The following is a 12,337-nucleotide window of genomic DNA, read 5'->3' on the forward strand; positions in this document are numbered from 1 at the left end:
AACACAGTAGGCTACCTTCATGTTTATAACACCCCAAGGTTGCCGATCCTTTGCACCTGGCCTGGAGTGCTCTCAGATCACTTGTATGGTTAGGAAGATATACAACAGATTTAAATGCTGTGGGACTGCATGTCTGTCCTATCTGAAATATTTTTATAGGCGATCAGCACATTTTGACTTCTGACAGGCATAGACACAGGATCTGATGGCTGAAACAGAGACTATGGACTTGTCAGCTCCTGTCAGATGGGGAAAGTTGCATTTTTTTCCAAACAACATAAATACCAACCTCCCCCCCCCCACACACACACCACCACCCACACCCACGAGGTTGTAATTGGCACCCAACATGCCATGATTGTTCTTTCCCTCACTTAATAAAAATGCATTAAAATCCCAGATTGAAGACTCACAAATCAGTTTGCTAAAGGCTACCTGTTATTTGAGAGAAAAGATTGAAGTTTGGAGTACAGTATACCCAGGGTTTAACAACCACGGCACATGCCAAATAAATGAAAGCTTTAATACATCACTGATTCATTCCTTCAGCCTAAATATCCACAGAGTTTAATGTTGTCAATGCAGAATCCTCTATGCAGATGTCACAGTGAGTGTACGAGGGACGGACCCAAGTGCAGAGGAGACAGAAGCAGGGTGGCGATAGCACAGACTACTTTCAAAACAAGAACATGGCGGGTATACTCACATAGACAGATGGTACACAGATTAGAGCCCGACCGATAAAGGATTTTTAAGGCCGATACCGATACAAATATTTGGTGATTTAAAAATCCGATATTCCGGCCGATATAAAGAAATATTTAAAAAATCCTGAAAAGCGTAACAAAACAAACTGATTTCCCTAACTGTAGTTATTTGTAGTTTACATTTAGTCACTTTTAGCAGGAGTTCTTATCCAGAGCGACTAAGTACAGGGACATTCTCCGAGGCAAGTAGGGTTAAGTGCCTTCCCAAGGACACAACGTCATTTTACATGGCCGGGAATCGAACCAGCAACCTTCTGATTAATAGCCCGATTCCCTAACTGCTCAGCCATCTGACTCCTGTTATTATTTCCTCACTAAAATAATATGTTAATGCAGTTTCTGATAAATAAAATGTATAAAAATACAAACTTAAGATATGAAACTTAAAGTCTTTTTAACCCGTTAAGGAGTAGCGTCACACATATGTGATCGTTCGAAAGCGGGCCCCACAGAGTACCGTCACACATGTGTGATTCTGAACATTCCAACCGACTATTTTCCGATCGACAAAAACTATATGACAAACGATATAGTATGGCTTCAAAATTTACAATTAGGAGGCTAACAAGTAACACTAGCAGGTAGTAGCATTGCTACGAGTATTATGCTAGGTTGCTAAGTAATGGAAGCTAACTAAAACTAGCTAGCTTTCGTTTTGGAAAAATAACTCACTCTGGTGGAAGCGTCGGTAATATTTAGAACTCACTCCTTAAAAGGTTAACAAAGAAACTTAAAAAAAACAAACATTAATATTCATTTATCGGCCATTATAAATGCCGGTACCGATAGTTTGGAAAATGCCCAATATCGGCCGATATATCGGTCGGGCTCTAACACAGATACAACAACCGACAAAGACTTGACACAAAACAGGGACTTAAATACAAAACCAAACAAGACAGGTGACAACACTCAGAACGAATTAGCAAACTGACACAGACAAAATAGGGCATGGAAAACCAAGTAAACCAAAACATCTAACAGCACTGACGTGGCCGTGACAGCAGGCAAGGCACTGTGATCTGATTGGCTGTATAGACCATGACCCTGAGGGTAGGTGTTGGCCTTCCCGGCCTGATGTCCGTGGGGCCAGTTCAGCAGTGAGCGGTGGAAAAATGCCCGTTCTGGGCTATTAGGAGTAATTATGGAAAAGTCAGCGAGGGAACCAATGATCTCCCTGCCTAGGACAGGAAGCGGGTATTTTTAGTCTGTCGTCAATATGTGCTGGTTACTGTTAAGAGGATTGATAGTCTAACAGCTCTTGTTGTGGTGGAGCTGTACCATTTTCACGCCCCCCACCGCCTTGGCCACAGGGCACATGTTCAGTATGTGTCATTTAGTCATTGCTGGCCCATCAATGAGCAATATACTACCTCTTACTAAATACTATGGTTGTATATGTTCTGAACCTCACTCCGCTGCCACATGGCTCACTTATAGTGTATTTGCGTTCTTTGAATAGAGAAGCAGCTAAGCTCAGTCTGGCCTTCAGCCGTCCTGTAATTGGGATCCAACATGCCTGTTGACCAACAGAGAGCCCAATCAGGAAACCAAAAGTGGTCTTTGTTTCTAGTGGGCCGGGGCAGGAAGCTGGAATGGAGCTGAATGCCAAGCAGCAGAGAGCAGCACAGCTGCCCAGGCCTGTATACCTCCACACTGACCACACAGGTCTGGGAGAGCACTGAATAATGGACAGACATCATGGAGTTAGCACTTGTAATTGTACTTTTTGATCTCAGTACAATATGGATAAATGGCTTCAAAATGTTGATTGTCTCAATTAATTAGGGAGTCAGTCTTGTTTTTCTTCCAGTTCCCAGAGTGAGAAGTAGTTAAATGGAGTAGAGTAGTGAAACATTAGCCCTAGTGGTTGTCAGCATGTTTCATTTAGTCATTTTAGCAGACGCTCTTATCCAGAGCGACTTACTGTAAGTACAGGGACATTCCCCCCAAGGCAAGTAGGGTGAAGTGCCTTGCCCAAGGACACAACGCCATTTGGCACAACCGGGAATCGAACTGGCAACCTTATGATTACAGGCCCGATTCCCTCACCGCTCAGCCACCTGACTCCGTTTCAGTCATATAAACTGTCTGGAGGTAATCACTCCAGCCGTCATAAGCAGATTGTCAACAGTAAGTCAAGGAACTTGGAGTTTTAGGGACTTTTTTCCTTTTATTGCACAGTATAAAATGAAGGTTTTTTAGGGGGAAACCAGGCAGGTGCAGTGTCGAAATTAAATCAATGTACTAGTGTACTTCCCTCCATATTGCTTAATGTTAACAAAATATTTATCTTCTTTTATGATGATACTTTATACTTATGGACTTATTGTTTGTTAGTTCCAGTTCTGCTTTTGATGGACGAGAATCTCAGAATAGTAACCAGTAACAGAAATGTGTTGTAAGGATCACAGACTGGTGCAATAGTATTATGGAGGGGGCTTGAGACAGAGCTAGCCCGAGTCACAATGTTGTGCTAATGTGTTGGTATTTGCATGTCCCTGTGATAAAGTTAGGTTTTCCCTCATGAGAGGAAAAATTGGGATCTAGAAGCAAGGATCATATCACCATTTGCCACAAGCCTAGTCCTGGTTTAACAATTATGCTAAACACAAATAGAGAAATAGAGTATAGCCTTTCCTTTAAATGATCTTGATTGAAGATGTTTGAAATCTTGTGTTTGGGAATGTGGGAATACGTCTGTACAGTTGAAAGGTGGAACGATGACTGCTGGTGCTGAATGTTATCTTTGGCAACACTGACAATGAATTGCTAACAATGGCGGGAGTCAGCTGAGAGACTTATTTGTTCACTAATTCAACTGCAAACATTGCGTCACAAAACATAAGGAGTGTTGCAAAGCTGGGCCAGTTTTCCTAATATCTTCTCTCCCCCTATTGCTCAGTCTGGCCCTGGCCATTAGACCAGATAGACTGTGTAAGATATGAAGCAACTGTTTATTTTGATATTTCCTTTAAGTGGAGTGATTTTCAGACAAAAAGCAGAGATTATAAATATTTTGTATGACCATGTCGGTAAAAATAGAGATTCTGTGCACATGCCGAGCATTCCAGGTGATGAGTGTGTAATCCTTTCTAAATAAATATGGCAGGTGTTAATACATTCTATTTTGAGTTTTGGCCCCCTCACAGTGTAACTGCATCATCATATGAATGGCTCGACTGCCTTCTTGGCCCACCAAATCCTCTAGTGGTTAGTCTTAATGTACACTGAATATAGTGGTGGTTTATTTCACTGTCTGTGTTGTGTATCATCAATATAATTGTGTGTGGGTTAGTTATTTAAGGACGATGATGATGAGGATTATGAAGATGCTTTAAGCCCTTTTGATGATTGGGTATCTTGATGGCCATGTACCTGTACTGCACTGGAGATAAATGTTTATGTCTGAATCAGGGATGTTGACTCCAGTTAATGTTGACGTTTGCAGTTTCTCGTGTAGCCTACTTATCTAATTGCTTATGCGCAATCACGCAGGGCCACACTAGTCACACCATGTACCTTGTTTCCGCTTGTTCCGCCTTCACTACAGTAGTAATGATTTGAGAAAAAAAATTAAAATAAGTTTGGAAATCTCTCAGAGACCCATAATGCTGATTCTACAGTATAGTTTTCTTGAATGTGGGTGTTTACTGGTGAGACCTAAAAAACATCACAGACTGCTCACAAATAGCTACACAGCCAAAAGAGGAAGGAGGCTGAGTTAGAGCATGGAGGAAATGTGTTTTGGTTAAAGTGACTAGGCGTTTCCTGGTTGCTTGTTTGACAGATAGAGAAAGACGTAGAGAGACACAGACAGCCACTAGTGCTGCCTAGGAGGAGATGTGCTGTTACATGTTTAGTGGAAGTGTACTGTAGCTCTTGGTCTTGACTACCATCCAGGAGGGTTCATCAGAGACCACCTCCCTTGTTCAGACACTTGCAATGAGACATGGACTGGCCCACAAATCAACTGGTAATGTAGACATTCTACATAGATATGGAGTGATGGAAGGATGGAGATCATTTTTTGATGCAGCAGTATGTCACATGGATACCTGGATTTTTGTCATGTTGATCTGAATATCCAGTTTGTTTCTCTGTGGTGTCTGAAGCCTTGGGTAGCGAGCTGCCTGCGAGCCACTATGGTCGAGCTGCTGTTGACACTGGAGCCTGTTACCTCTGTGACCCTGAATATCAACCCTGTAGGGCTCATTTGTTAACGTCTTATGAGGAAACTCAAGGCAGTCGTCATGTGGTTTTGTTTGTTAGCGTTATTCGTGTGGCATCCCCCTGTGGGAACACGTCTTCTCTGCAGAAAAAAAACAGTTGTTGTACCGCTGCGGACAAGCTGACCTAATGCACTGTGGCACGTTATGGCACAACTGTGTGCGGCTGGCTGCCGGTTGAGACAGTGTATCATCTTTAGATGTTTGCTGATGTTTGCTCTTTGACCTCAATCTGTGTTGCTGATCAGTTGTTCTCGTGAGACACGCCGCCTCTGTGTGGTGGCAAAGCCTCACTCTGACTCAGATTCTGAGAGAACAGAAATGTGTTCCTGGTGCTGTCTGATGTTACTTCACAGTAGCTTCTTCAACAGCTAGTAAAAAAATATCTGTGTTTCATGTATTCAGCATAAGCATGAGAGTAATGAAAGTGTGAGTCATCTGTTGTTATGAGATGGGAGGAGTCAGATGGAGCTGGCACAGGGGCAGGATATGTAGGGCTGATTGAACTGATTAGACGGGTGATATTGTTACCACACCATAATTGTCACACATGTAAATGTGTCTGCATGATAGCACCATCCCAGGACATGGTCAACCCCAGCGGGTTTTCCCAGGTTTCCTGATTTCACACGTGGTTAATAAAATAACGTCTTGGTTTGGACAAGATATTATTAGGAAAATGATTATAGAATACTGTTTTGTCTACTGCTTAAGAAATGTTGTTGTGCTCAAGCGTTTCAAAACCTTGCATTGCCTCACATGTTCTCTCCGGTGACGTCACTATGCAGCAACATCCTGTTGGAGACTCTTCCTCAGGTTCAGTTAGTGATGCTATGTTTTCATACTGTGTATGGTATATCTACTACATTTCTCAGTGCTCATGGACATCCTGTATTGTGGTCAGAATAATGTAGAATGTAATGGAGATAGTATCAAAAACACCAATGTATATTCCTCTTCACTTTGTGTGTGTGTGTGTGTGTGTGGGAGGGAGGGGGGGTGTTTATGTGTGTTTGTGTTCGTACTAGTGCTTGTGCATGTGACTTGTCTCTCTTATCTGTAGACTCATATCTCTGTTCCTCCTACTGCAGAAAGATGTGGCTTACCTGCAGCAGTGGCTGGAGGCCTTTGTGGCATCCTTTGAGCGGCTCATTGATGTGCAGTCGCTGGTGCCCCGGCGGTAAGTGGAAGTCAAAGGTCGAGAAGCACCAATGTTTATGAAGAGAAACATGAAGATCTAACTTTGCCCTCACTTGCCCTCTGGTCTTCCTCCATCCCCTCTCCTTCCATCTCTCCCATCTCCTCCCAGGGTGGAGGAGGGCTGCTCTGAGGTGCCCCTGCTGCCTCGTGAGGTCCTAGTGCTGCTCAGCACCCAGCTGTGGCACAGCGCCCTGCACCTCTCTGGGTCCGAGCAGGGCAACAGCACCCCTCACCCGCTGCTGCTCATCAAGTTCTTCATCATCGTCTGCAGGTAGGGGTGGGCACAGCTCATTGTCATCCTCATCTTCTTCTTCATCATCTAAGTCATCTTCATCATCATCATTTTTGTTGTCAATGAAATCGTCTTTATAACCTTTATCAGCATTTTCATCATCAACAACTGCACAATTTGACAGCTTTTCTTCTGTGGGCAATGGCACCAACCCCAGTTCTAACGAACCTGAAACAGATTATCATCAAGCCAATTCTTGCAGACAGGAAAGAAAGCAATTTTGGATGCTGTTAGTCATTACAATCTATAGTGAAAGACATGGATATTCATACAGTACCAGTCAAAAGTTTGGGAAAATGTGTCCAAACTTTTGACTGGTACTGTATGTATATTAACCATAAGGCTGACATCTGCTAACTAATAACTGTTCTCCTCACCAGCCTTCCTAATGACCTCAGTTCAATCCTCTGATGATGGCAAAATTATGTTCACAATAATGATGCAATGAATAATGTGGAGTCAGGTGGCTGAGCGGTTAGGGAATCGGGCTAGTAATCTGAAGGTTGCCAGTTTGATTCCCGGCCGTGCCAAATGACGTTGTGTCCTTGGGCAAGGCACTTCACCCTACTTGCCTTGGGGGAATGTCCCTGTACTTACTGTAAGTCGCTCTGGATAAGAGCGTCTGCTAAATGACTAAATGTAAATGTATTCATTTAGCAGACACTGTTATCCAAATCAACTTTCGGGGGGGGGGGGGGGGAATTAAACCTGCATCCTTTGATCTGCAGTCAGATGCTTTACCACTGAGCCATACCTCTCCCCTTCATCTACGACTGAAGATACACAATAAAGAGATGGTACAGCAGATCTGTGATGATTTATGCTTTTGTGTGCTTTCAGGAATATGGAAAATATTGACCCTGACAAGACCCCTAGCTTTGTGTTTGAGACAATAAAGCTGTTGAATTTCTGCTTGACTCAGGTAAGGTCACAAACGTTGCAACCCCACACAATGTCTACAGCACACTTGTCAGTTTCATTGAGTAATGCTATAGTGTCTCACCTGACATAGATGATTTACTACTCTTTTAATGGCTGTGGGCATAGTTATCAGATGAGAACTCACACCCCATGTCCATCCTATTTATACACACAACAGTTTACAGAGAGCAATGAAACAGAACTGGTTTAAAAAGAAAAGAGAAGTATGCTTTATACTTTATGCTCTTTCTTTTCTGGTATGTGTTTATGGTTGGCATTGAGGACACCTTGTGAATAGGAGTTTGGACACAATCTTCATGTTGCAGGCTGGCTCTGAGTGATACTGACTGTTAGCTTGTGTTTCAGCTGAAGAAGCAGCCAGAGGATCAGTCATCACTTCAATCAGTGGTCCAGTATGGGCTGCTTCTGTGTGAGAGTATCTATGACCCTTACCAGATCTGGAGGAGACGCCTGTCAGGGTAAGTGTGTGTGTGCTTGCAGTGTATGATTGTGGTTTGACATCCCCTGCTGTTTGTTGCCATTTTTTCATGTGTGGGGGTTGATTACGACTTTTGTGGAGGGTGTGTGTGTTGGTCCTCCACCAACCCAACCAAACCTCTTAAAAAAGAAAACAACACCCTCGTAAGATCTTGCTCTGATGAGGCTGTCAGGTTGGAGTCAAATGATTCCACAGCAGGTCTAACAACTGCCATATCCAGTCTTGAACCAGTCCTTATGTAAGAATCACTCCAGCTGTTGAGGAGTTGTGTGTGTTGGGCGTGTGTTAGCTCAACCTGCTTGTTTGTTCCAGGGAGGATGTAAGTCTGATGGAGAGGAGCAGGTATAAGTTCTCCCCTCTTCCTCTGCCAGAAGAGCTACCAGCTCTGTTCCATGGTGAGCTACTGCTTCTGTCTCCTTCCAACCCCCTAGCACTCACCCTTGTTATATTACTCTCCACCAAACTGACATACTGTACCAAAGGAATCTTCCACCATGTTGCCATAGAACAGCACCATTCTTTAAATAGTTATTTCTGAACTTGTCTCCAAACACACCTCACATACCACTGACCTCCTTTGACAGGATTCTGCTTTCACCTGGTACAGTCTTACTGCTCGACAGAAAAATACAATTAACAAGATACTGTTAGTGACCCACTTAAAAAATGTATTTCACCAAGCAATGCTTTTAAAAATGTTTTAATTGTATTTACAAAAGCAATGGATTACCTATTTGATGCATACAATGTCTCACAAAATGTATGCCTTGCTCTGTTTTCTATACTGTATTTGGTTAAAGTTAAGTTTGGATAATGCTTGCAAGTCCTAGTGCTTAAGGTTTGGCCTAAAATAATAAACGCTGTATTTGACTGGTTTCAAGTTTGAGATGCATTAATAAGAAGGTCAGCACTGTTACTCCTTCACCACCCTAGCGTCTTACGCAATGAGCTGATATGTTGGGTCTTGATGAATGGTAAATTATGTTATGTGTTATGTTATGTTTTCAATCAGCAGTGTTTCCTCGCAAGGGTATTATCTTATTAAACACTTCTTTTCATAGAATCCCTTAAGATTTAGATTAGATTAAATGATAATAAACTACAGAGAAGCCTCTGTCTGGGCTTGTGAAGGCTGTGGATTAGACAGTTGTGTTGAGAAACTTGAGGGTGGTTGGCTTGTCTAATACCGGTTATTACCTGGTCAATTTGAAAGGATTAGGCGATCTTATTTTGACTCCGCCCACCTCACAGATACCTTACAGGCCAGCGAGCAGATCCCAGAGCTCCTCACGCTTCGATTGGTCGATCTCCAAGGGGCTGTCATCAGTGGGAGCAAGGTAAAAACCTTCCCATTCCAAGTCAGTGTCTATCACATGGTTGCTTTATCTGCTGAGAACAAATGTGTATTTCCAAATGTGGGGGGACAGCTTTTTTGAATAACTGGATACAGAGGGATGCGGCCATCAAACAGAATTTTCTTGATAAAAAATTGGGAAGAAAGATTAACTGTTTTAAAAAAGTGGGTGAAACATGTTCCACCCATATATAATGAAACCTATGCCCCTGTCTGTCTGTAAATAAAGAAAAATACTCAAGATTTACTTGTCTATCTGTGACTTCGCTCTACAGAAGAACGGCCTGCTCTCCATCACCCCCAACTCTGTGAAAGACCTGTTCTCCGTGCTGCGGGCCTGGTGTTGCCGCGACCCCCCCAAGCCCAAGGACCCCAGCCTGCTAAGACTGACCCTGCAGTGCCTGACTGCAATGATCCACACCCTCCACGGCAGCAGCCCAGCTGAGCGGCAGGTGGAGATTAAGACTGTGCTTGACGGCTACTTCCAGGTCCTCAACTGGAACCGTCCCCTGGGCAGCGAGCCGGGGGGCGGGCGAACCTGGGAGGACAGCCTGATCACCCTACAGAGCCAGATGCTTAGTAAGGAACCTCATAGTTACTACACCACTCAGGACCCATCTTTAATCAACTTTAGCTCTTTTTCACTTTTTTCACCTCCATTCTCCAGTGAATCTACCATGAAGAAAGATATTTTGCTTGGATACTGATTCCGTCTGATATTAATGTTGCAGACATGGCTTAAAAAACTGTTGTGAGCCAGTCAGTGTGTGTGGTGCTATTTAGGAAATGTCTGTCTATCTCTCTGTGATGAGTCAGGGTTTAAACCGCTGTGTTGCTGTCCTCCACAGCTGCGATGCCAGAGATCCTACAGTGTCCTGACAGGCCTGTGCTGCAGGCCATCTTCCTCAACAACAACTGCTTCGAGCACATTCTCAGGCTCATCCAGAACAGCAAGGTCTGTCTGTGTGTGTGTCTGTCTGTCCATCTGTCTGTGTATCTATCTGTCTGTCTCTACCCACATGTCTGACACTGTCCACATTTTTGTTCACGTCAGCCTGTGTCTGTCTACATGTCTGTTTGCCTTCCTGACAGTCCGTTGGTTTGTCTGCACTACCCTTTGCTAAGGTGGTGAAGCAATTACTGTTGTCAACATATCTACTGTGATACAAACAGACACAAAGCATTTCTAAGTTTCTAACTTCTCAAGTTGACAATGTGTCCGTCTCTGTCTGTATGTGTGTCTGCTTGTGTGTGTGTGTGTGTGTGTTTGTATCCTGTAGCTCTATCAGAGCAACAAGAGTAGGATGGAGTGTGTGTGTGACCTCACCACACGTTTACTCACAGAGGTGGAAGTGGACCAGGTACTTTCACCATGATGTTGATGTAGGTCTGTCAGCAGGAAACTCAGCCTCCGACTACACCCCCCTCCCTTCTCTCCCCTCCCCCTCCCCTCCCTTCCCTCGTTCACTTCTCAGAGCTCTTTAAACAGGAAGCCTTCAACAGGAAGTGTGAGCCATTACGCTCATTTGTAAATGATAGAAGTTAGAGTTTTTATAACATGGCTGTCTGTTTCTATTACAATTGCTGAATCTCTTCAATAAATAACTCCCTCTTCCTCTGACAGCATAGTCTATGCTATTTTTTGGAGAGTTATGATGTTTTATGTTTCAGTATAAAAAATTGTTGACTCCCTAAAATTGTTCACACAAATACCTCAGCCCTTAGTGAAAATAGATACTGGAATACATTTTTGGGGACAGGATGAAGTACCTATACCTAAGGCAGACATAGGTCATGTTTAGGACTAGTGGCTGGGTTACCTGTTGACAGTAGGAGGAGAGTACTATCCTGTGTGCATGTGGTGGTTAGCTTTCCATGCATGTCCAACCCTGCTGTTTTCAAGGCTACATAATTCTACATTGCATGACTGGTGTGGTTGTATGATTTTAAGTTTTTTGATTAACTCGCATGGTGAAGCTTTAGTGGTGTTGGTGTGATTTCTTAGTGTGCTTGTGTTGCACAATGACGCTACAACAACCTTTGGGAAGGAAAACAACAGTATTTTTTTGGGTGGCGGTTATAACCAACATGTCAGGACCTGTTAGTATCTGACAAAGAGAAAGTTGTCTTTGTCATCAACCAACTTCATTCATTTTAAAGGTTTGGTCAAAGTACTCCAGCTTGGTGCGTCTTTTCCCTGGTGTTTACGTGATGTTGCTGTCTTTGGTATCAGTGGGATCTCAAACAGTGACTGAAGGTGTGTTGTGTAACAGAGTGTTTGTGGTGTACAGGTTTGGGAGAAGGGTTCAGACTGTATCACAGTGCATGCTCTGGGGGTCCTCACGGCCATCATGAGTAACTCCCCCTCTGCCAAGGTAAGAACCCTCCCACTGTACCATTCATAAACTGTATAAAGTAATTCTACTGTACGACCACTACAAATATCATTGTATATGTTACATAACAGAACACCTAACATTTTGCAGGATTTTAATCAAACTGACATAAGACTGTTATTGTGTTATTAAAACTATTTGATTTAAGTAGTACTAGTGCTATATTAATGGTTCTGTACTGTAAGTACATATGTATGTAGATCAACATTTCTACTGTAACATTTTGAAATCATTTACCACTGTAAACACGCAACACGTACCTCAATGTCATTGTGACCTACTAAATAAAATGTCTGCAAAGGCACATTATACGTCTGGTTATGTATCATGTACTGCCATTGGTTCCATCTCTTTTGTATTGCTCCATGTTTTCATTTCGGAGGAGAGGGGCGAGACAGCCTGTAAAGGACACCATGCTCAGGAAGTCTCCATGTATTCCCTCCTGAGAGGAGATAGAGGCATGTGCCAAGCTGCACCATTTTGAGTGGAGCGAGGTGTTTCAGCCCCTCTGTCTGTTCCTCTCCAGGAGGTGTTTAAGGAGAGGATCGGCTACTCCCAGCTGTTTGATGTTCTCAAGAGTCAAGGCCAGCCCACCAAGAGGCTGCTACAGGAGCTGATGAACATGGTGAGCAGAGGGGGAGGGCAGAGAGGCACTGAGGAGAGATAAGCAGAGGGGAGC

The 12,337-nt window shown here is 43.4% G+C and overlaps 1 protein-coding gene across 7 annotated transcripts in view; it reads left to right on the forward strand.

Annotated features, from left to right (window-relative positions):
• The window catches only part of nbeal2 (neurobeachin-like 2), a 37,293-nt gene that overhangs the window by 3,562 nt on the left and 21,394 nt on the right, over positions 1–12,337 (forward strand). For 2 of the 7 annotated variants that reach the window (XM_062466809.1, XM_062466810.1), the window contains exons 2-12: positions 6,088–6,176; positions 6,306–6,467; positions 7,329–7,410; positions 7,776–7,888; positions 8,221–8,303; positions 9,160–9,245; positions 9,538–9,841; positions 10,111–10,217; positions 10,543–10,623; positions 11,536–11,637; positions 12,185–12,283. In XM_062466809.1, the coding sequence (XP_062322793.1) occupies positions 6,088–6,176; positions 6,306–6,467; positions 7,329–7,410; positions 7,776–7,888; positions 8,221–8,303; positions 9,160–9,245; positions 9,538–9,841; positions 10,111–10,217; positions 10,543–10,623; positions 11,536–11,637; positions 12,185–12,283 (1,308 nt within the window). Of the gene's footprint in view, positions 1–4,589; positions 4,744–6,087; positions 6,177–6,305; positions 6,468–7,328; positions 7,411–7,775; positions 7,889–8,220; positions 8,304–9,159; positions 9,246–9,537; positions 9,842–10,110; positions 10,218–10,542; positions 10,624–11,535; positions 11,638–12,184; positions 12,284–12,337 lie in introns of those variants that run through there. The other 5 variants (XM_062466812.1, XM_062466813.1, XM_062466814.1 and 2 more) reach the window with 4 other exon arrangements.

Source organism: Osmerus eperlanus, chromosome 7 (genome assembly GCF_963692335.1).
Source record: "Osmerus eperlanus chromosome 7, fOsmEpe2.1, whole genome shotgun sequence".
NCBI lineage: Eukaryota > Metazoa > Chordata > Actinopteri > Osmeriformes > Osmeridae > Osmerus > Osmerus eperlanus.